The 23169-nt window shown below is 48.0% G+C and overlaps 1 protein-coding gene across 3 annotated transcripts in view; it reads left to right on the top strand.

The window, feature by feature from the left end:
- Positions 1-22220, top strand: part of ABCA5 (ATP binding cassette subfamily A member 5) — a 32151-nt gene extending 9931 nt beyond the window's left edge. For 2 of the 3 annotated variants that reach the window (XM_042025510.1, XM_042025509.1), the window contains exons 9-40: positions 672-860; positions 1148-1295; positions 1981-2149; positions 3680-3738; positions 4248-4358; positions 4622-4797; positions 5176-5295; positions 6045-6183; positions 6314-6404; positions 6596-6735; positions 8235-8354; positions 9397-9598; positions 9845-10014; positions 10558-10691; positions 11579-11716; positions 12335-12448; positions 12700-12870; positions 13906-14019; positions 14274-14411; positions 15169-15258; positions 15707-15798; positions 16256-16382; positions 16470-16587; positions 16689-16780; positions 16933-17108; positions 17661-17736; positions 17815-17909; positions 18686-18805; positions 18990-19139; positions 20075-20154; positions 20362-20417; positions 21220-22220. In XM_042025510.1, the coding sequence (XP_041881444.1) occupies positions 672-860; positions 1148-1295; positions 1981-2149; positions 3680-3738; positions 4248-4358; positions 4622-4797; positions 5176-5295; positions 6045-6183; positions 6314-6404; positions 6596-6735; positions 8235-8354; positions 9397-9598; positions 9845-10014; positions 10558-10691; positions 11579-11716; positions 12335-12448; positions 12700-12870; positions 13906-14019; positions 14274-14411; positions 15169-15258; positions 15707-15798; positions 16256-16382; positions 16470-16587; positions 16689-16780; positions 16933-17108; positions 17661-17736; positions 17815-17909; positions 18686-18805; positions 18990-19139; positions 20075-20154; positions 20362-20417; positions 21220-21327 (4023 nt within the window). In that variant the 3' untranslated portion in view covers positions 21328-22220. The remainder of the gene's footprint in view (positions 1-671; positions 861-1147; positions 1296-1980; positions 2150-3679; positions 3739-4247; positions 4359-4621; positions 4798-5175; positions 5296-6044; positions 6184-6313; positions 6405-6595; positions 6736-8234; positions 8355-9396; positions 9599-9844; positions 10015-10557; positions 10692-11578; positions 11717-12334; positions 12449-12699; positions 12871-13905; positions 14020-14273; positions 14412-15168; positions 15259-15706; positions 15799-16255; positions 16383-16469; positions 16588-16688; positions 16781-16932; positions 17109-17660; positions 17737-17814; positions 17910-18685; positions 18806-18989; positions 19140-20074; positions 20155-20361; positions 20418-21219) is intronic. The other variant, XM_042025511.1, reaches the window with a different exon arrangement.
- Positions 22221-23169: the final 949 nt, after the last annotated feature.

The raw sequence follows: 23169 nt of genomic DNA, 5'->3' as shown, positions 1-23169 counted from the left end.
ATCCCATGGGGGTTTTATTCCCTTCCCACCTGATCATGTTCTCTCTGCCAAAGGATTTGGGGCCAGTGTTGCTTCTGTAGGATTGAGCAGTGCTGGGAATCCGAGCTGTCCCATCCCTTCCTCGGGTTTTCTCCTCTGTTGTTAGGATGTTGTACAGGTGTCACCCATCACTATGAAAAATGCCTTTCCTTCCTGAAATATTTGAGTTTATACTCACCAGGTTTTGAGTTCTGAACCCTGCACAGAACCATTCTGCAGTCCAGGTCCTCTTCAAAGCATTTCCTGTTACTACAGAGTGTAATGCTAAAACCCTAATTAAAGGTCAGAGAATGATACAAAAATATATGATAAATATATTTCTATAGCCAATTGCCTGTCTGAGTTCATAAGAGAAACAGTGGGACTGGATCTTGAAAGTCTTTTCCAACAGAAAATGATTCCATGGATTCTGTGTGGGTGAATGCTGGAGTGACTATAGCAGGAAAATTATATGATTATCAGAGAATCAGAAATTATATGATTATCAGAAAATACTATGGTATTTTCCCTTAGTTTTTCTATACCATTTCTATATTACTATTACTATTATTATTATTATTATTATTATTATTACTACTACTACTACTACTGCTACTACAGTACCTTCCTGGTTTTTTCCCCTCTGCCCTCAGGTTTTCTTTGCCCTGATGCTGACGCCTCTGTTTAAGAAGTCCAAGCATGTGGGGATAGTAGAGTTCCTGGCAACTCTGGTTTTTGGCTTTGTGGGCCTCAACATTGTCCTGCTGGAGGATTTCCCCAAATCTTTCGTGTGGATCCTCAGCCCTTTGTGCCAGTGCAGCTTCTTGATTGGTGTTGCACAGGTAAATCCCCACCTGCAGCAGCCTCACTGTGCTTGTTTGCTGTGGATCACTTGCAAACAAACCTCGATGGGGTTTTTACATAGTTATTTTATTTTTAATAAGCTGGTGATGGTGGGGAAAACACCTTTGTTCATGGCAGTTGAACATCCAGCACCGTAAAGGAGCTGTTATTCTTTGTGTCCTGTGTGATCTCAGTCACTTTCTCATTATTTTGAGGGGGTTTTGCCAGGTTTTGCACTATGCTGTTGTGCCTTGCTGGTGTGTGACATCTCCCTCTCTCCTTGCAGGTCATGCATCTGGAGGATTATGAGGATGGGGCAACATTTGCAAACATCAATGATGGTCCTTACCCGCTCTGCATCTCTCTGATTCTCTTGGTGCTGGACAGCATCTTTTACCTGCTTGTAGCTGTCTACCTTGACCAGGTTATCCCAGGTATGTTCCTGACAAAAACTGGGCTGTGGGATGATCATCCTAAAATCCTGAGCCCCCCAGGCTGGTGGCATCTCTCACCTGTGATGTGGAGAAAGGAGGTGATGCTGTTTGCACATAGATTTTTACACTTTCAGCTGAAATAATTTATATTCTGTTAAAACTGTGATGTGTCAGGAGGGGTTTTGCCATGGCCTTAAAAAGCTTAATTTTCCCCTCTTTCTAGAGGAAAAACTTCCTTCCTGAGTTAACTAAAACCTCAGCCTTTACAATTTCCTCTTAGAGGGTTGGAAATCAAAGACTGCTCTGCCTCTTCCAGATCTGTCCCTGTGACAGAAGTAGTTGAACATGAAACACAGAATAAAGTTGTTAATTTTGCAATTAAAGCCTGTTTAAGCCCCTCAGCTCTGTTCACCTCCAGTCCCTCTCTTTCCTCTCTCCCATGTTCAAGTCAGTGCTCTTTCAGCACTGGGGATTTCTCTTGACTAGGAGGAGATTTGCACTTTTATTTAAATACTCAGCAAAAGTGGAGCCTGCCAGCAGTGCGGAGTCATGGCTTAAATGGAAACTTGGCTGAGGAAATCGCTCAGGAACAGGGGTGTGGGCTGGCTACAGGAGGAGCTGGAACCCCAAAGCTGAGGGATATTTGTGGTTGCTGCTCAGGAATTCCTTATGTCCTGTCACCCAGGGGAGTTTGGCCTGCGCCGCACGCCCTTTTTCTTCATGAAACCCTCGTTTTGGTCAAAGCACCGGAAAAACTACAAGGAGCTGTACGAGAGCAGCGTCAACGGCAGCTTGAGCTTCAGTGAGATTGTGGAGCCTGTGCCTTCGGAATTTCAGGGAAAAGAAGCCATCAGGTACAGTCCCTGCCCTGCCTGAGGATGAGCAGGTCACCTGGATTTTAGTGTGCAGCTTGAAAATCACTCTTGGCTTTCCGCTCCTCGGATTCAAACGGCGTGTGGTGTGCATTGCAGAGAGCCCTCCACAGTGAATCCCTGTCCTCAGGGACGTGGATCCAAGGATAAACCACCAGGCTCAGGGACAGGGTTGCTTTGTGGGCTGTGCTCCCCTGTTGGAGCCCTCTCCAGCCCTGCTGCTTTTCCCTTCCCTCAGCTTCTCGCTGAGGCCACGGGTGCCGTAAGAGGTTGCAGATGTTGGAACGCCAGCTCTGCTGGGAGGGTTCAGTTCCTGGTAACGCCCATTTGAGAGGAAAAAGCGGAATTCTGGGTTTGTGGGAAGGCTGTGGTGTTCTCCTAGGCCAGAGAGGAATTTCATGGTGGTTTTACCCAGCGGCCACATGCAAGAGGGTGAAAGAAAGGAAATAATGTCCACACTGTCACCTGCTGTCCCATGCTTTGTGCCACCTCTTGTCTTGCATCTGGGCTGTCCTGTGCTTTTTGGGGTTTCTCAGTTGTTGTTTTCAATGTTTTCCTTTCAGCCCTTGTTTCCATCATTTTCCAGTGGTGTGTCCTCATGGGAGATGGGGAACTCTGCATCTTCACTCCTGGTTGGCTCCACTGCTCTCAAATATTAGAGATTAGTGACCAGCACGAGTCTTGTGTTGTCCACACCACCCAGGTCTCTTTGGGCATCCACCACAGGTTCAGGAGTCCAGTTTTAATCCTGATATTCCCACGAGAACATTGTGGCTGTTGTTGCATTATTCATCCATTCAGGACTCTTTCCACATCATCCCTCCACCAGCTCCAGCATTTTCACACAGTATTGTCACCTTTCCACATGCCAGTTTTATTGTCTTTTGTACTTATTCTCTTCCCCATTACTCACCCTCCGTAATTCTCTCATCGTCCTCATTTTCAGGGTGATGAGGCTTCCAAAATCCATCCTTGATATGGATTTATCCAGATAAACTGGTTGTTTTTTTCATTTGGAGAAACAGCAGGGCTGGAAGGAAGGTTTTTACCTCTCTTGAAAAGAACAATTCCTTCTTTCTTCTACCTAATTTTGATCAAGAGCTGTCAGGAATCACATCTTCGGAGTCTGTTCTGCTAACAGCCAGGTCACGTCTGTGGGACTTCCTGTTGAATTGTGCAACTGCTGGGGAGTAGCTGTTCCCTTTCCTAGCTTGGGAAGCCTCTGGTGCATTGTTCCACCATGTGAAAGAGACTCAGATTTGAAATAATTCAGTTTATCATCACAGGAAATACCTTAGAAGGGGACCAGGAAAAGCTTCCTGATGCCAGGGTGGAGATGGGCAAAGTTTGGGGAAAACCTGTCCTGTGTCTTGACTTGCCTTGATGGGTTTTTAACACATCTGGTGCCACTTCAGTCTGGTTGTCTTGTTGTGATTGTTGCTGGGTGTTGATGACTCAAAATGGAATGTAAAGGTCCTGAAATATTTTATGCAATGATGTGTCTTCTTTCAGAATCAGCTGTGTTCAGAAAACATTCAGGAAGAAGGGGGAAACTGTGGAGGCTCTCAGAAGTAAGAGCATTTCAGCTTTTTAGCTGCTTGTTGGATGCCGAGCAGCAGTAGCTGAGTTGCTGAGTGATCTTTTCTGTTTCAGTTCAGGCTGGTTTTGGTTTCTTTTGGAGGGGTGGGGCCCTGGAGCATGAATGCCAGGCCATGTTCATGTGTGTCCTGTCTCACAGTAGTGGTGTCACAGTAGGCCACCCCAAAAATGAGCCCTCCATCACTAAGAAAAGCCTGCTGGCATCACCCCCAATTCCTTCTCCTCCCATGTAGTGATTTAATCTCCCCTGCCCCACCTCCCTGATGTTTTCACCTCCTTTCCCTGGGTGGCTTTGAAATGTGGCCACCCCACAGTGGGTGCGGGACCGTCCCAGCCTGGCCATGGGGTGAGTTGTCCCCCAGGGGCAGAGTGTGAATGGATACCCCACATAAGAGCATGTGATGGACCCCTGGGGCAGGAGCTGGCTCAGGGAGCTGGGATCCAGCCCCTGACACCTCCTCTCGCTGTGCCCTGGGAGCAGATCTGTCCTTTGACATCTACGAGGGTCAGATCACGGCGCTGCTGGGCCACAGCGGCACGGGGAAGACAACGCTGATGAACATCCTCTGCGGGCTGTGCCCCCCCACAGACGGTGAGTGCAGGGCTGGGGGTGCCCTGCTGTAAAACCGAGGCTGATAACCCTGGTGGTTATTTTAGGATTCATCAACATATCTTTGGATAAAGTCCGAAAGAGCCCGCTTGCAGTTCCTGTCCGCGCTGGGCTGTAAAACCCTCTCTGCTGAGCGCTCCTTCCAGTGGAGAGTTCCCAGCCCATGGCAGGAGGCTGGAATGAGATGAGCTTTAAGGTCTACTCCAACCCAAACCATTTTGTGATTTTTGTGTTCATTTTTTTAGGGTTTGTCTCAGTCTATGGGCACAAAGTGTCCGAGATCGACGAGATGCTGGAGGTGCGGCAGATCGCGGGCGTGTGCCCCCAGTCCGACATCCACTTTGACATTTTAACCGTGGAGGAGAACCTCTCCATCTTTGCTGCCATTAAGGGCATCCCTCAGAATGATTTGATACAAGAGGTAACTCACCTGGGTGCAGGTGTTGTCTTACATGTACATTTTTAACCAGTAAATCAAAATATCCTCAAGGGGTTTTCCTTTTACAGGGAAATATCTGCTTTATGGTACAGTGGACAAAGAGGTGCAGGAAGATGTTTAGACAAGGATAAACTTTTCATTTTTCCTGAGATTAAAATGCTCATGAAATGTTTTAAATCTGGCATTTGGGTCCAATTATAGACACCATTAAACTTCGTGTGTAGGTTGTGCAGTTCAGATACAGAACACACTGGGAACCAGCAGCAGTTCATTTGAATGTTAATTGTTAACAATCTGGTTTAAAAAATTGATAGTTTTTTTTTTTTTTTAAACAATAAATGTGTTTCTTGTGTTTTCAAGGTGCAGAAGGTGTTGCTGGATTTGGAGATGCAGCCCATCAGGGACAATCAAGCCAAAAAATTAAGTGGGGGGCAGAAGAGGAGGCTATCAGTGGGAGTTGCTGTTCTTGGGAACCCCAAGGTGAGAGGGATGGAATTATTCCCAGCTTGGTGTTGCTGATCCATGGAAGGCTGGGTGTCTCTTGTCAAAACCAACTAATGTGTAAAATGCAGAAATTGTTCCTTTGAGCACCTTTTTTTCTTCGTTTATGGTTTAATCGCAGTAATTTCAATGGCTCAGCCTTTATGCTTGAGGCTCAGGTAATGGCAGCAGCTTTGGAGTTGATCTCTTTGGCAAATAAACAGTGTGGCAAGTTTTGTGTGATTTCTGGCTGGTGACATTTATCCCCCAACAGTGAAATTGTTGGATGCTTTTTCTTCCAAAGCCATCCAGGAACTGGGAGCAGGAGCAGAGCCAGAGAGCTCTTTTGTGTTAGAGCTCTGTAATTTCTGTGGGAACGGGGACTGCTTTGAGATCTGTGGTTAAAAATGATGTGTGTGACAGTTCCTGGGCATTTCAAAAGCAGGTGTGTGCATTTAACCACCCCTCAGTAGAAAGGATCCGTGGCTAAGTTGTGCTTCTACTACATAATTGTATTGGAGCTGGAATAAAACAGGCTGTGGCATTAATTTATTATGGAATTTTTCCATTTGTCACAACAGGAGATGGGTTTATTCCAAGCGCAGTGGCAAAAGCTGCCTTGTTAGTCTGGGATGTTTCCCATTTTAGAGGAGTAACTAAGGCTTCAACAAACCCTTCTGGGTGTGCTGGGGAGCGATTGCTGAGGTCAGGGGCTGTGGCTTGGAAATCCCTCTGGGTTTTGCCCCCAGGTTTTGCTGCTGGACGAGCCCACGGCGGGGATGGATCCCTGCTCCCGCCACATCGTCTGGAACCTGCTGAGGAACAGGAAAGCCAACCGTGTGACTGTGTTCAGCACCCACTTCATGGACGAGGCTGACATCCTGGCTGGTGAGTCCTGCTGCCACCCCAGCTTCGTTCCCCAGCCATGGGGTACAATCTGTGCGGAATCCAGAGTTGGATTTGGGAGGAAATTGTCGATCTTCTGCTTCAGAGGGACCTTCCTGACTTTCCTTTCCAGATCGTAAAGCTGTGATTTCCCAAGGGATGCTGAAATGCCTCGGGTCTTCTCTCTTCCTGAAGAGCAAGTGGGGCATTGGCTACCGCCTGAGGTAATTCTGTGCCCAATTTTGTACCTCTTAGGTGCCATTCTGTATCCCTTTTTTAATTGTTTTCTGTTGGAGTCTACAAGAAAGCACCCCCCAAAAAGATCCTTTTATCCTCCTGAATGGTACACCTGAATGTTTGGTGCTGTGCCAGGAGCAAGCTGAGCTTTAAACCCCAATTCCTGGTGGTTTTTTAGCATGCACATCGATGCCTACTGCAACACAGAGGCCACCACCTCGCTGATCAGGCAGCACATCCCTGCAGCCAGCCTGATCCAGGAGAACGATGAGCAGCTCGTGTACACCCTCCCTCTCAAGGACATGGACAAGTTTGCAGGTATTGATGGGGTTTTGTGTTGCAGGGATCGGTGACTGTGGAGGGGAAGTTTATTGAGCGTGGCTGGAGCCTGATGGTCTTGATAAATTGTGCATTTCTAGTTTATATTTATTATTATTATTTGGCCGACAGGGAGTCAGGGAGGTTTTTCTGAGGTGAGTGAGGACTTTGTCATCTCCTTCAAGGGGCTGAGGTGTCAGGGATGTGGATACCCAACAGCAAGGGCTGGGGAGATGCCTCTGTGGTGAGGAGACCCTTCCACCCGAGCACCCCCTGGTCCTGCAGAATCATCATCCTGTTGCAGAGGGTTCCAAAGAGCAGGGCTGGCCTGCAGCAGGAAGCAGGAAATCCTACCAAAATCCTACAAAAACCTTACCAAAATTGACAGCTCTCATTGGGAACTGCAAAGAGCATCGTGTCACTGCCTTGAAATTCCGTGGTGAGCAGGAGCAGGGAGCAGATGGGAGGATTTCACTAGATGGCAGCAATTATCTGAGCAGTGCTGGGCAGGGCTCCTTGCTCATCTCCCAGAAATAAATGGAATAAACCCTGCATCCTTTTCACCGTGTGGGAAGCCAAGGGAGGGTCTGTGTTGATAGGAACATGCAGCTGATAGTCCATAAATGTTTTTTTCCCCCGTTGCATTGGAGTTAACGATTTATGAGCTTTGCCTTCAGCAGCCACTGGGTGCACTTCTGCAAACAGGCTGAGATGCAATCAATTTCCCCAAACTATTGCAGGGAGAACCTGGGGCTGGGAATACACCTTGGCAGCTGGGGCAGGAGAAATTGTGGGGATTTGAGGAGTATTGTCAAAAATCCAACTGCTCTTCCCATTTTATACGTTTGAATTTCCCTGCAGCCTCACTGTGGCTCTGAAGCTTCTCATTTTAAGTCCTTATTTCATAGGATTGACAAAAACCCAGTAGCATTTTTTATCCCAAGGTGCTGTTAAGTTCTCCCACTCTGAGCCTCACGTTGGTCTTCAAGCTCTGTGCCCTGTCCAGGATCTCCTGCCTGGTTAACCTGGCTTTACAAATCTGGAAATTTTTTGTAATAGATATATAAAAATACATTATGTTTTTAGATATAAAAGGACTCAGTGGTTTTATTTGTAAGATCTTTTGTGCCCGGGCAGGGATTTAGGTAGGACGAGCTGTCCTGGGTATGATTTTTCCAGGAGAGGGAACCTTGAACCTGCCCTGAGGCAACTTTGAGCGCAGGAGCTTTAGGATGCTGAGATAGTTTTTAGAAGCACCACAACTTCAGCAAAAGCTGCCACATTTCCTGACCACAGAGACTGAAATTTAGTGCTAAAAGGAGCTTATCCCACCTTGGTTCTCAAACCATGACATGTGCCTTCTGATTTATTTGCTATTCCCACTTTTCTGCTTTACCCACCAAGCAGGAGTGTTTAGAGATGTGCCTGATGTGCTTGAAGTGTTCTTGGCAGGTGCTGGAGCACAGTGTCAGAGCTGCATGTGTCCCGTCTGTCCCTAGGCTTGTTCTCTGACCTGGACACCCATTCCCACCTGGGGGTCATCACCTATGGTGTGTCCATGACCACGCTGGAGGACGTTTACCTGAAGCTGGAGGTCGAGGCAGAGATTGATCAAGCAGGTGGGAAGGAGCAGGGCTCTGCCCTTGGCTCTCCTCAGGTTTGGTTTAGTCTCAATTAGTGTGGAATTGTCACTGCCAGAAGGAGGGAACAAGAAAAATGTCCCTCACAGGGTGCTGCTCCAGCATCTGTTGATCCTTTGGTTCTCACAGCATTCCAGGCTGTTGGAATATTCAGCAGGAAAACCAGGAAAAGGCAGTGAATTGGGTGGGGAGTGATTCTGGGAGCATCCAGGGGAAAAGCTTTTTACTTCTTAATCTTTCATCCAGCATGCTCACATCTGGCTCCTTGGCTTTACAGTTCACTTGCCTTTTAAAATGCCTTTTATTTTCCTAATGGAGTTTGCTTTCAAGAAATTATGAATGTGCAGCATAAAATTAATTTTCAGCCTTTTGTGTGAACAGTAGCTGCACTTAGGGCTGGAACAGCTCAGCTTGTCTCACTTTGAATTAACTTCCAGTCCAAATGAAAAGTTGGGACTGCTTAATATTGCTCCAGAATGAGTCAGTTGTTTTTTTTGATGGCAGTTTTGAATGGTTTGAGCTGGTTGAATCATTCTAGAGCTTTCTGTGTGATCCAGAATTATTAGTATTAGTAAATATATGTACTCTGTAGTGTATACATGGTATACTGGTATGGAAAGTACTCCCTAATTAGACTGACTGCCCTGCTCCACAGAGTTTCTGTGGGGGTTTAAGAGGATTTAACAGCTGAATTTGCTGGTGCTGGGTAGTGCAGGTGCACACACAGGCCAAGGGTATGAAACTGGGACAAATCTGCACCTTTTTGGTGGCAAAAATTTGAATCATCTGCTTTAAGTATCTGCCATTTATGTGGTTGGGCTGGCTCAGTGTCAGTGACCTTGGGGTTGAGTCGGGAGACTTGGATGGGATGGGATGGGATGGGGTGGGTGAGGTGAGGTGACTTATGCAACTGGAAGGGCAAGGAGTCTCTGGCCCCTGGCTCCTCCACCTCCTCTCCCATTTCCAGCCCCCTGCTGTGTCAGAGCATCAATTCCATGGGCTTTTCTCTGCCCTGTTTCAGATTACAGCGTGTTCCACTCCCAGCAAGTGCAGGACGAGATGGATACGAAATCCCTGGATGACATGGAGCAGAGCCTGCTGATGCTGTCAGAGGCCAAGGCACCCGCCATGAGCAACTCAGCCCTGTGGAAGAAGCAGGTTTCCACCATAGCCAAAGTGCACTTCCTCAGTCTGAAACGGGAGAACAAATGTGTCAGAGTTATGTGAGTGCTGGGGTTTCTCATTTGTGTGTAAGGCTCAAAACCTCTCTGAACGACACCAGAGAAAGCACATCTTGTCCTTAATTTTTCCCCATAGTTACATTTAAAAAACAGCAAGTGTGGAGCTGTAATTTGTGCTGAATTACTGGTTTTTTGGGGGTGAGGGAGATGTTGTTTTAATAGCATGCACATAAAACTGGGTTGGCTTTCACTGAATTGTAACAAACCACAAACTTTTATTTCTTTCAGGTTGTTGCTTTTCCTCATTTTCCTTGTAGTTCAGATTTTGTTGTTTTTCATACACCACATCATCAAAAATGCTGTAGCTGCTATCAAACTCTCCCCAGATTTGTACTTGCTGAAGCCTGGAGAGAGCTATCACAAGTACAGAAGTCGGCTCCTGCTGCAGAACTCCACAGGTAGGGCAGAAGCTCCTGTCTTCACTTCTCTCCTTCTCCCAATTTTTGAGGTTGGGAATGAACTTTTTCCTTGAAATTAACCCAGATGAAGAGTTTCCAAGTGCCCAGGGATGGTAAACAGTCAGTTTGTGCCACGGGGCTTGGTTTGGAGATCTTCCTCCTCCTCCCATGCTCATGACCTTGTTCTTGCTGTGTCAGAGGATGATCCAGAAAGAACTGGCCAGAAACACTGAGATACATCAGCATTAAAATCCTGCTGTAAAACATCTGGGGAAATTCCTTTTTGGTTCAGCTGAGGATGTTTTAAAAGCGCCCAGCAGTTACCCAGGCAGTAGAAACCAGCATCTGTTTGAGCTGTCAGTGCATCAATAATTTTGTGTAAAATACTCCAGGCTGGTGATGAGGAGGGATTTAAAAGACAAGGAGATGTGGGACATCTCAGGGACTCGGGTTAGGGGTGGGCAGTGCTGGGGAATGGCTGGATTTGATGACCCTGAAGTTCTTTTCCAGCTTGAATGATTCCGTGTTGTTTTCTGTCCCCAGAATCGGATATCAGTGACATTGTGCACTCCCTGGGGAGCATGAACATCCTCTGGGAGATGTTCAATGACAGTGATTATGTCTCAGTGGCACCTCACAGTGCAGCTCTGAACGTGTTTGTCCTTGAGTCCAGGCAGGTAAGGCTGAGACTGACTGGGCTGTGCCCAAAGAGTAGCTGGTGGGGCTGGCTTGTGAAATTCTTACCTGAAAAGCACCTCTGGAGTCATGGAATCAAATAATGTCATATATATATTGCTTATACAGGAGGCTGCCAAGGGGACAAAATGGAAATACTAGCAAAATAAATGTTCTTCCGTAATTATAATTGCAGTAGGCCAATCAAACTTCCATCCCCCTTCTTCCCCACAAGGACACAGAAAACCAGGAGAAAAGTTCTAATTCACAGGAGACCTGGCAGAGGAATTTTTTTATGCTTATATTTTTCACTTGTACTGACTGAATTACACAGTTTGACACAAGTATAATTCCATGGTGCTCTCATGTGGAAAGAAAAATCAGTTTCTTGGGCTGTACGTGTTCATAATAACAGGAAGATCTGAACTTCGGGATCATATTTTATCCCCAGCAAAGGAACTGCTCTGCAATGTGCCAGCTCTGGCTCTTGTTCCCGTTTTTATTCCCTGACACTGCTCCCATCGGTGTGACAGTGCAGCCCCCAGCTCCTGCACATCTTTGCCTGTCTGCATTTAAATCCATTAGCAGGATCATCCCAGAGCAGCTCCTCGTGTGTTTGTTTTCCAGACTGTAATTGTCTGGAGTGCCTTTTGTCAGAGCGTCACTGCTCCATGAATCATGCTGCAAATTCATTCCCAATAATTCTCTGAGAGCCTGCCTGTTTTCCTGAATCAGGCTGGGTGTTACAGGCACCCTGAGCAGCCCAGAGCTTCCTGCAAAGCTCTTGATTATGCAAAGATTTATCCCAATGTTCAGGTTTAATTCATTCCCTCCCAGGGAATTGCCCTTCATGCAGAAGGATTAATACAGCACATATTTTTCTTCCTAGAATTATGTTTTCAACATGATAATCAACAGCACCATGGTGCATTCCCTGCCAGTTTTGATGAACATTGTCAGCAACCTCCTCCTGCGCAGTTTAAACGTGACTGAGAGCATCCAGATCTGGAGCAACCCCTTCATTCAGGTGAGCAGCTCCCAGAAAGTCACCCTAAAACACAGAGGAGGGGGCAAAGCATCCCTGGGTGAAAGGGAGAGTGAAGAAACGCCCCACAAACCAAGAGGAAAGCTGTTTGGGGCTGTCTGCAGGATTTAAGAGGACATGAAAGGTGCGGGAATTTTGCTCTGCAGGTTGTGGAAGGGGAGGAAAAAGGGGCTTGGAAGGAGGATGTTTCAGGAATTAAAGGTTGGGTGGGGCTTGGAGCAACCCAGTCTAGTGGAAGGAGCTGGGGACTGGAACGAGATGATCCCTATGGTTCTTTCCAACCTAAACCAATCCATGATCCTGTGAATTCATTATGAGTTTGTTGGGGGTTACCTGCAGTTCTTGGTCTGTGCAGAGCTGGAGGGGCCTTTGGGAGAGGAGAGGACCTGCTGCAGGAAATGAGCGCTCTGAAAGTTCATTAATTACTATTTATTCCTCATATAAATATTCCTAAAACTTCCATAGGTGTTTTTCTTCCTGCTCAGGTGATCTTGACATCCACAGACGTTTTATTTTAGCATTCACAGCCATGTTCCAACTCCTAATGTAGTATTTTTTTGGTCACATTCTGGCACTGAATAAGCCTGATTTGTATCCCAGGATCTTCCAGACACAATTTTCAGACTGGAGATCTATTTTGAAGCGGTGTTACTGGGGATCATCATCACTGGAATGCCGCCCTACTTTGCCATGGACAATGCGGAAAACCACAAGGTAACGCCCAGGTGTCCATGCAGAGATGCACGGGAAGTTAAAAATCCTGGGATGTGGGGGAAGATCCAAAGAGGGATTTAGAACAATGCCATGAGAGGCAGCATGGGTGGCACTGGGGTGGGGCAGATTTGGGAAAAGGTTTTCTGTGCAAAGCTCAGCTTGGCAATGGCTGCGTGACACCGGGGCGGATTCACATAACGTTAATTTTAATTAACGCATGATTAGCACTGTGCTTTCTTCCCCTGTTGCAGATCAAGGCCTACACCCAGCTGAAGATTTCAGGGCTCTATCCCTCAGCTTACTGGACTGGTCAGGCTCTGGTGGATCTCCCTCTGTTCTTCTTCATCCTCATCCTGATGATCGGCAGCCTCTTCGCCTTCCACTACGGCGTTTATTTCTACGTGGGCAAGTTCCTGGCTGTGGTGAGTGTGGGGTGGGGTGAGAGCAGGGTTACCTCGTTTTCCACAAGTGTTTTATTTTCCTTACTTGATTCAGCAGGATTTTCCCAATGGATACACAGGGAAAACACTGCTAGCACAAAGACAGAATGTTTTTCATGGGGAAAGTGGCTCAGAGTTGGGAGTTTCATTCAGGACTGGAATAAAATAAAGCAGCACCAGGGGAGGTTGGACACAGGAGGAATTTCTTCACAGAAATGGTGGTTGGGACTGGAAGGGGCTGCCCAGGGAGGTGCTGGAGTCTCTGTCCCTGCAGGTGTTTAAGGAAGGACTGGACGTGGCCCTTGGTGCCATGGTCTGCTTGGTCACAGTCTGGATTTGATCGCAAAAGTCTTTTCCAACCTTGTTAATTCTGCAATTTAAAACACCAGGATTTTCCAAGGAAACGCTCCTTTCTTTGTGCTGTCTCAGCCTGCTTTGTGCTCTGTGCTGTGATTGATAATTGCTCTGTTTGCTGCTAATGACAAGGGCACAGTGACTTTGAGCTCAGCCCCTCTCAGCAGTGAATTGCAGATGGGGATTAAATGGAGGAGACCACAAGACTTGATGTCTTTGATATTCAGAGCAGGCTTCCCTGTGATATTGGCTGGAATTGAGAGGAATCAGCTTTTCCCAGCTGCTTTTCCAGAGTTAATCAGGTTTGGGATGTGGCTGCAGGGCTGGTTTTCTACCCTTGTTTGAGTTTCTACAAAAAATGCTGTGGTGGAATTCCTAGTATTTGCCAGAATCTTGAGGTCAGCATTTATGGGAGCTTATGTTATTAAGAAAAAGGGAAAGAGTTTAAAGGGAACTGAGGGAGGGAGTTTTTTGCCTCTCCACACATTCTGTAATTTGTGTCTTTAATAATACATTCTCTATGCACCAAGGCAGCAAAATACATCAAATGAAGTGACAAAGGTGAACCCAGAGTTCTGTATCATACTGAGGCAATTCCAGTTGATCCTTATGCAAAAAAATTCCTGCTGCACATTTCCTGAGAAACCTTTCCTGTCCCTGCAGATTTTCTGCCTGATTGGTTATGTCCCCTCAGTCGTGCTCTTCACCTACGTGGTCTCCTTCACCTTCAGAAAAGTCCAGAACACGAAGGAATTTTGGTCATTTATATTTTCAGTGGTGAGTGACTTGGCCTGGAGCTGGGATAAGTGGGAAGATTGATGATCTCCAAGGCCACAGCAGCTTCCCAGTTATTTCCTTGAACTGTCTGTCCCTAATGCACAGGAAATGGGAAACATTTACCAGTGTCTCCCTCTCTGCAATACCCTGAGTGATAAAAGCTTTATTTAAAGTGCCTTAAATTAGATAACTTATGCTCAGAGAGTCTGAAGTGGATGAAAATGGACTTTTTTTTCCCCTTTTCTTTGGTACAGACAGCCTTGCTCTGCACAGTTGTCGCTGAAGTTGCCTTTTTCCTGGACCTTTACCTGGTCACCACCGTCCTGCATTATGTCTTCTCCATCTTCATTCCTATTTATCCCCTTATTGGCTGCCTGATTTGTTTTATAAAGGTAAGGGAACTCCAGGGATCCTTTCCAGAACCCTTGGAGACAGCTGGGATTGGGTGGATGTCATTAGTGTGTCCTCTGCAGCCATTTAACATGTGAAGAATAACAACTGCTTGGGGGAAAATCACCTTTTTCCTATTAAGCAAAGTGGTTTGGGTTTAAAATGAGGAAAGCAGAAAGTTTTCCATGAAATTTCCTTTCACAAAGTGGATGGAGCCAACAGGAAAGATGGAGAGGGACTTTGAACAAGGGCATGGAGTGACAGGACAAGGGGGAATGGCTTCAAGCTGACAGAGAGCAGGGTTGGATGGGATATTGGGAAGAAATTCCTCCCTGTGAGGGTGGGGAGGCCCTGGCACAGGGTGCCCAGAGCAGCTGTGGCTGCCCCTGGATCCCTGGCAGTGTCCAAGGCCAGGCTGGATGGGGATTGGAGCAACAGGGGGTGGGATGAGATGGGCTTTGAGGTCTCTTCCAACCCAAAGCATTCCATGATTCTGTGATATTCCAAGGAAAACCACGTGTTCCTCAGTGAGCAAGCCCAGTGATAGGACATGGGTTAATTGGGAGTGGGTGGCTTGAAAGCAGGAGCAGCCCCAGGGTTTGGATGGAGTTGTTTGATTTTTTTTTTGGAGAGTCTCTGCAGAGCTCAGGAGGTGCTTGAGCACCACAGCCTGAACGACAGAGATTAAAGCACAGTGTCGAATTCAGAGTCTCTGGTGGGTGATTATTCACCTGAACATGTTTTTCCCTGAATTCCCAGGTCTCGTGGAAAGGCAAGAATGAGAGTGGAGGATACTCCCACCCCTGGGACCACGACCCCTGGGACCGGCTGCTGGTGGCAGTTCTGGCTGTGAGCATGGTTTGCTGTAGGGAATTGTGGTTCCTGCTGGGATCCCCTTCTGTCCAACATCTTTATCAGTAAAGATTTGCTCTGATGCTGAGCCTGCAGCTGTGCCCACCAGTTCAACATCTGCTGCTCCTGTGGCCTGATTAACCCTGCCAGTATTTATTCTGATTATTATGGGAATCCCTGCTGATGGAGCAAGAGCTCCAGAGCAGGGGCAGTCCCTTCTCTGTGCAAAAACCCCACATAATTGCTTTTAAATCTAAGCCCACTTTGGTTGTGCATCCTCAGACCCGCTGAGCAGCATTTAATGATATATTAAATATATGCTTGGCAACACCAGCACTTGTGTGGTGGCGCAGAGCTGCAGCTTCTTGTCCCTCATCACTCTGGTGGTGTCACCCCCAGGATCCCCAGCCTGGCTGGTGACCAGGGTGGTTTTTGTCTGCCTCAGCCCTATTTGCAGTGTGTGGTGTGGCTGTTCCTGCTGCGCTGCTTCGAGCTGAAGAACGGAGGGAGGACGGTGAGAGAGGATCCCTTCTTCAGGTGTGTCTCTTGACTGGTTCTTTTTTCAAGCCATAGTCCAAAGAAACTGGTTTTGGAGGTGCTGCTGGTGGTGGTTAAACTGGGATGTGCAGTGGAAGAAATACACCACCTTTCATTATATCCCTTCTGAGACTCAGTCACTGCAGTGCAGAGATGGGGGCTTTATTTCCTTTTAAGTTCCATCACTGCAAAAGCAGGAATTCTATAAGGATGTTCCCTATATAAAACCAGGGGAACTGCCATTCCCATTGCATGGCCAGGGATGCTGTGCCCCCACAAAGAGCTCAGCAGGGAGGTGACACAGTGGCAGCCCCTGAGCTCGTCCTGCTCTGGGATGAGCTGCAGGAATCTGCTTCTCCTGGCCTTGGCAAACACAAATGGCTTCGAGCACAAAAGCCCTGAGCCAGCCTCAGCTGAGAGCTGAGCAGAGGCCTCGTGCTGTTTTCCTCCCCTTCAGAAAATGTTTTACAAAAGCCAAGAGCTGGAAGTTCCCAGATGTCCCTCACGAGGAGAACGAGGATGAGGATGTGAAGGCAGAGAGGCTGCGAGTCAAAGAGATCCTGAGCAGCCCCAGGAGCGAGGAGGTAAAGCCTGGCTCTGCCCAAACCCCCAAATCTGGAGGCTCCCCCACAGCTGCTGGGATCTGCAGCCACTTCCCTCTTCCCTGCCAGATGCCAGCAATCCTGGTCAGCAGCCTGCACAAAGAGTTTGATGAAAGGAAGGAATTTCTTCTGGGGAGAAAAATAAAGAAAGTGGCAACCAAACATGTTTCTCTCTGCGTGAAGAAAGGTTGGAGTTCAGTTGCTTGCTGTTGAGCTGTTTCATTTATAAAAACAGCTCTTGGAACCGTTTATCTGACCTCGTGGGCAATGGTTTGTGTCTTTCTTTAGGAGAAATCCTGGGTTTGTTGGGACCCAATGGAGCTGGGAAAAGCACATTAATTAATATGCTTGTTGGAGAGATTGAGCCAACCAGTGGGCAGGTGTGTTCCATGCTACAGTTACACAAAAAATCCATATTTCAATTTTATTGTTATTACTGCAAGCATTCCTGAGAGCGTTTTGCTAAAACCATGCAAAGCCAGTTTGGAAATTTCCAATATTCTGGATTAAGGTCTGGGCATTTTCCTTGCAGGTTCTGATGGGAGATTATTCCTCGGGGCTGAGCAGTGAGGATGACTCAGTGAAATTTTTGGGGTACTGTCCTCAAACGAATCCTCTCTGGCCAGATATCACACTGCAGGAACACTTTGAGATTTATGGTGCCATCAAAGGGATGAGCCAGGCTGATGTTAAAGAAGTCATCAAGCGGTGAGTGAGTTTGTTGGAGAAATCTTTGTGGTTTAACTGGAGTTTCCTCAGCTTTTTTTATCTTCAAGCTTATTACTGGAGGGGTTTTGGCTTTTTTTTTGTGGTTTTTTTTTCCCCTTCTCTCCTTCCTAAAGCAATCTTTGTTTCCATTTAAGTTTGGTTTTGAGCTTGGTTGAAATTCTGCAGTGGTGAATTCATAGGTGAGGAGATGAAGGTTCAGCCACAGAAAATTCAACTGGGATTTTTAGTTTTGATATATGTTTTTTTAAAGTAATTTTTTTAAGGTTGTGAAGTACTAACAGTGACCTTTGTAGAAGCTGCAAGGAGGGGGAGTCCTAGGCTTGGAGCTGTTTCTGTTGTCACCACAGGCTCCTCCAGGACAGGTGGTCTTGTATGGAAGCTCCAATTCTGCTTTTTGCTCTGCTTTTTTTATCTTTGATAAACAAATATTTGTACCTGAGCTCTTCAAAAGGAGCTGTCTGCATACTCTGATGAGGGGGAAGCCAGACCATCCCCCTCCCAGCCTCTCACACCTGCTCCTTTCCTCCCCAGCATCACCAGTGTCCTTGATTTAAAGGACCACCTGCAGAAAACGACGAAGAAGTTGGGAATGGGGCTGAAACGCAAGGTATGGGGGGCTCTGGGGTCACTCTGGGGGTCACCAGCACCCTCCCTGTCCTCACCCTGCCCCTCTGCCTTCCCCCAGCTCTGCTTTGCCCTCAGCATGCTGGGCAACCCGCGCGTCACGCTGCTGGACGAGCCCTCCACCGGGATGGATCCCAAAGCCAAGCAGCACATGTGGTGAGTGCTGGCCACAGGCTCCAGGGAGTCAGCCTGGTCTGGGGTGTGTGTTATCCCTGCCCACACCAGGGAGAGCCACACACAGGGAATAACGGAGTGGGCTGAGTTGGAAGGGACCTGAAGATCATCCAGTTCCACCCCCTGCCACGGGCAGGGGCACCTTCCACTAAAGCAGAATAATTTCTGCTCAATATCCCACTTAACTCTTCCCTCCGGCAGTGGGAAGCCATTCCCTGTGTCCTGTCCCTCCATCCCTTGTCCAACGTCCCTCTCCAGCTCTCCTGGAGCCCCTTTAGGCCCTGGAAGGGGCTCGAAAGTCTCCCCAGAGCTTGTCTTTTGATTGAACAACCCCAGCTCTCAGCCTGGCTCCAGAGCAGAGGGGCTCCAGCTCTTGGAGCATCTCTGTGGCCTCCTCTGGACTCACTCCAGCAGCTCCTCCTGTGTTGGGAGCCACAGAGCTGGACACAGGACTGCAGGTGGGGTCTCACAAGAAGGGGAGAATCAGCCCAACCTTCATGCCAGGTGCAGTGCAGCTGTGTCCTGTCCCAGAACAGCTTGGGATTTAAAAGCTTGAAAGTTGAAAGAAATCCTTAAAACAACATAAGGGATACAGATTCGAGCCGTCTTTGGGAAATTCAGGTGTTAATTGTTGCTGTGGGAGTAGCAGTAATCCATAAATAGAGGGTCCATCACAATCCTCCTTCCCTGTGAAGCCAGGATTTACTGTTCCCTGCCAAATGTTTTTATTCAGGGATGGTTTTGGTTGTGTTTTGTAGGAGGGCAATCCGAGCAGCCTTTAAAAACAAGGAGAGAGCAGCCATCCTGACCACGCACTACATGGAGGAGGCAGATGCTGTCTGTGACCGTGTGGCCATCCTGGTGTCAGGGCAGCTCAGGTACCACCAGAGCCCCCCTGGGGCAGGGGGACAGGCAGCTGCCACCTGGGATATATTTGTCTGAAAATACAGATGAATTTTGTACCTAAATTTGGAGTGAAATTAATCCTTAACAGCAAAAAGGGTCTGTTTGAGGTGAGGGTGTTGTTGAGTACAACCTGTGTTTTCTGTCTGTAATTCGTAGGTGTATAGGTACTGTCCAGCACCTGAAGAGCAAGTTTGGCAGAGGGTACTTCTTGGAAATGAAATTGAGGGAAACAACAGATGTGCAGCAGGTGGAGTATCTGCAGAGCCAGATTTTGCACATCTTCCCCAACGCCAACCGCCAGGAAAGGTGAGGTTTGTCAGATACCCAGAAAATACTGATGTTAATTAAACCCTCTAATTTCACAGCAGCTCCTTGGCACAGGGGAGGGCATGTGAATATTTACACACAGCTTAAAAAAAATGAAGAATGAAAAAGAGGAAGGGATCTGGAAGGCGGCAGAGCCCGGGCTGCCAGGGCAGGGCCGGGAGCCCGTGCAGATGTTCAGCGTGGAGGAAGCAAAACTGGATTTCTGCATAGCTGTTGCCTGACAGCTTCCTCCTGGGGCAGGGCCCCTGGGAAAGGGCTGAAATCCAAGTCTCTGACTCACTGCCCTTACCTGGAAATGCCTGAGGTCTCTGGGGGTCTCAGTTTGAGGGTGGGCTGGCTGCTGTTCCACCAACAGCTCTGAGTTTCTGCTGTATGCACCCGAGGGTTTGGCTCGGTGACTGGAGAGACTCCACAAAGGGCACAGCAGGCATCCCATGAGGAGTGTGATCCTTGAGGGATCACGAGTGTGATCCTTCCTCAGACATGGGATGTGCAGGGTTGGAGGGGAGTTCCCTCTCCAGCAGCAGATGTGGGGGGCAGAGCAGCTCCCCGTGCTGCAGTCAGGGTTGCAGGAACAGCTGCGTGATGCAAACTTCCAGGACCTGCTGTGACCTCCCAGTTCAGCTGAAAGGTAAAACGTCAGGACTCTGGGAGTTCCAGGCAGCAAATCTGCCATGAGCAAGCAGAATATAAATGATTGAATCTGAGTGGAAGAGCATGAACTTACAACAGTCTCAGGGAGGTCTCAGCTGATGCACCTGGAGCTGCATCATTCCCCTTCTGTGTGATCATGACAGTCAAAATGCCTGGAGTAACCTTCGGAAAATAAGTTAAAATACATTCCACTGGGTATTAGTATTTTCACTTTGAGTGATTTTGCTTGAAGCTAAATTTGTTTTGCCTCTTTGTTCCAGCTTTGCTTCTATCTTGGCATATAAAATCCCTAAAGAAGATGTACAGTCGCTTTCGCATTCTTTTTCCAAGCTGGAAGAAGGTAATGAAGGAAGCACTTGCCATACATCACACACACAAATCCTTTTGTCTCCCATAACTGACTCTTCTGCCATGTGGTGTCACTTGTCCATTTCTGTTCCAAACTTATTTATTTTTCTTTTATTGTTGTTGTCCCCAACTCTGTTTCTTGTGAAATCAAGAGTGAGTAAAGTGTCCCTAACTCTGCTCTTACCAATTCCTTCACCAGTAAAACACGCCTTCAACATCGAGGACTACAGCTTTTCTCAAGCAACACTGGAACAGGTGTGTTAAATTCTATTTTGTGGATGTAAACCCTGCCAGGTGAAGGTGTCAGAAGGCAGGGTTAGATGGGATACTGGGAAGGAATTCCTCCCTGTGAGGGTGGGGAGGGGCTGGGATGGAATTTCCAGAGAAGCTGTGGCTGCCCCTGGATCCCTGGAAGTGTCCAAGGCCAGGTTGGATGGGGCTTGGAGCACCTGGGATAGTGGAAGGTGACCCTGCCCATGGGGGGATGGGATTTATGGTCCCTTCCATCCCAAAGCATTCCATGATGATGAGCCCTATGCAGGCAGCTCATCCCCCAAGCTCTGCTCTCAGGCCACAGGGGCCGCTTTGCTGTTGCCTGTTGGGGCATTTTTGGGAAACTAAATTCCCTTTTTTCGAAGTGAATCACATCTGCCAGCTCTCCAGCTCCTCTTTATTCCTGTTTTCCCCTCTAAAAATAAGATGCCAACTGCAGTGACTGGAAGAAAGCAAATGTGTGGTTTTAGTGGAAAAGCTGCTCTGATTTATTCCAAGAACAGGCATTTGCTGTTCGTGGCTGGAAGGAGGGTGAGGCTGAGACTTGTTATTGCTTATTGTAGATTAATTACTGCTGACAATTAATGTCTTCAGTGCTGAACTTCCTTTTTATTGTGCTCTTGAAGAAAAGAGGTGGGAGGGCAGGAATAAGGAGAAAAACCTCAAAGTACTGAAAATTTGCTACTCAGGGATGAAGCAATACATGAATACTCGTGAGGTTTTTAGCATGAGTTGTATTTGTGACCAAGGAAGCTCCTACAGGGATCTTTTCCATGTGTTCCAGGTGTTTGTGGAGCTTGCTAAGGAGCAGGAGGAGGAGGACAGCAGCTTGGGCACCCTGAACAGCAGCCTGTGGTGGGACAGGACACAGGAGGACCGAGTCATTTTCTGAGCTCCTCATGCTCGTGTTGGTGCCAGCGCCGATCCTCTCTCTGCTCCTCGAAGCCGGCGTGGGCAAGGACAGCTGGGTTTGGAAGCTCTGAGCATGTCCCACCATCCTGGCCTTGGGAATAACTCCGCAGGAGCGGTGAGCATCCCACTGCTCCTCTGACTGACCCAAATCCCTCCTCCCCTCGCTGTTACTGGTTTGTGTTGGGCAGGAGGGCACTGCCATGGCAGCCAGGTGTCTCCTGGTGTTGGTGGCTGGGGCAGGAGCTCCCACCTGCCTTCCCTTGGCTCTGCTGGGCCAGAGGCTGGGCTGTCCTTCAGGAGGATCCTGTGTCTGAGCGAAGCCAGTCGCTGCTGGAGCATCCTGCCCCGCGGGGTGGTTTGCAGGGTCTGGCCGTGCCCTTGGGTGGGCACTGCTGCCTGTCCTGCACACCCATGCCTGTGAGATCCTGCTCCTCCACCAGCTGGTCCATCCCTGCTTCTGCTTTGAAGATGCACCTGCTTAGAAGAGAGGGGGGAAAACCACTGCAGTCACTATCCCACTGCAAGGAGGGTCCTGAATTGCACCACGAGCTCAGCTTGGCGTCCCACCAGCGTGAAAATGTTCATTTACAGACACAGCTTGGCACTTGTTGGCACTCCCAGCCCCCTCCCCTGCAGGGTGGCAGCTGTGTGCTGCCATGTGGGTGCCACTGGGGTTTGTCATGCATGCTGGGGGCACAGGGGCTGGACAGAGTGGATGTGCTCCTTCCCCTGCTTGGTTAAAAGTACAAAGACACGACTGTCTGTCAGGGTTTGATGCTGGCTGAGCACCAGGCACCCATGAAAAAACCATCTATTTCTTTTCCTCTGCTATAGCTAAGCAGAGGAGGGAAAATTAAAACTTCATTTTCATGAGTTAAGGATTATTGAAACAACAAAAACACTTTAAGTGTTTTAAGGCAAAACAGGTTCAAAACTTAAAACAGTATAAAGACGATTTATTAACAAAATTAAAAGTAAAAAGGGTAATGAGAACCAAAGTGAACTTTCAGGACATCTTTCTTTCCCAGTCTCTCCCTCTTTCCACCGACTACGCAAAGAAACAGAACATGGGGTTTTGGTCAGTATTTCACTTCTTAAAAGTCTTTCTTCAGTATGCTTAAGGAAAAGAGTTTCTTCTGCTGTGCCGTGGGATCCTTCCCACAGGAGATAGCTCTCTGCAAACTTTTCCAGCATGGTTTTAACTTTCACAAGCAACAGTCCCACCTGAACCTGCTGCAATGTGAGTCCCTCCCACGGGCCAAGCAGTCTTCCCACAACTGCCCAGCGTGGGTCATTTTAGTTCATGGGGTTTAGTCTTTTAAGGATGAGCTGTTGTAGTTTGGAAGCAAAGGCTCTCCATCTCTAAAAGCAAGGGTCATCTCTCTCTGAGTTCCTCACTAGGTTACAGCTTTTCAGCGCCCACACACTCCAGCGTGAGTACTCTTCTTCACGGGCTGTGCATGCATCTCTGCACCCCACCATGCACCTCACGAATTATAGGGAAACAGTTTGTTGTATCATAGTCCTCACCACGGCTCGCAGGAGAATCTCAGCTCCGGTGCTTGGGGCACCTCCTCCCTCTCCTTCTTCTCACTGACCTCAGTGCCACCATGTTGGTTTTCCTCATGTGTCCTCGCTTTTCCTCTGACTTGGAAGAAAATTGGTGTCTTCAAGTTGCACTTGAGAGGTTGATCTTGTCCAGGCTCCGCATCGGGGAATTGCTCACCATGTCTCTCACTGCTGCCCACTTGATCCCTGCCGGCACCGCACAGCCGGCCCTGGCCGCGTGGTCCTCGCCAGCACCACACAGGCGGCTCCGGCC

The sequence above is a fragment of the Corvus kubaryi genome, unplaced genomic scaffold, assembly GCF_017639235.1.
Source record: "Corvus kubaryi isolate FWS band 111438036 unplaced genomic scaffold, C.kubaryi_AGA036_p1.0 37272, whole genome shotgun sequence".
Taxonomy (NCBI): Eukaryota; Metazoa; Chordata; class Aves; order Passeriformes; family Corvidae; genus Corvus; species Corvus kubaryi.
The sequence above is the reverse complement of the archived record's forward strand: the minus strand, read 5'-3'. Positions and strand labels throughout refer to the sequence as shown.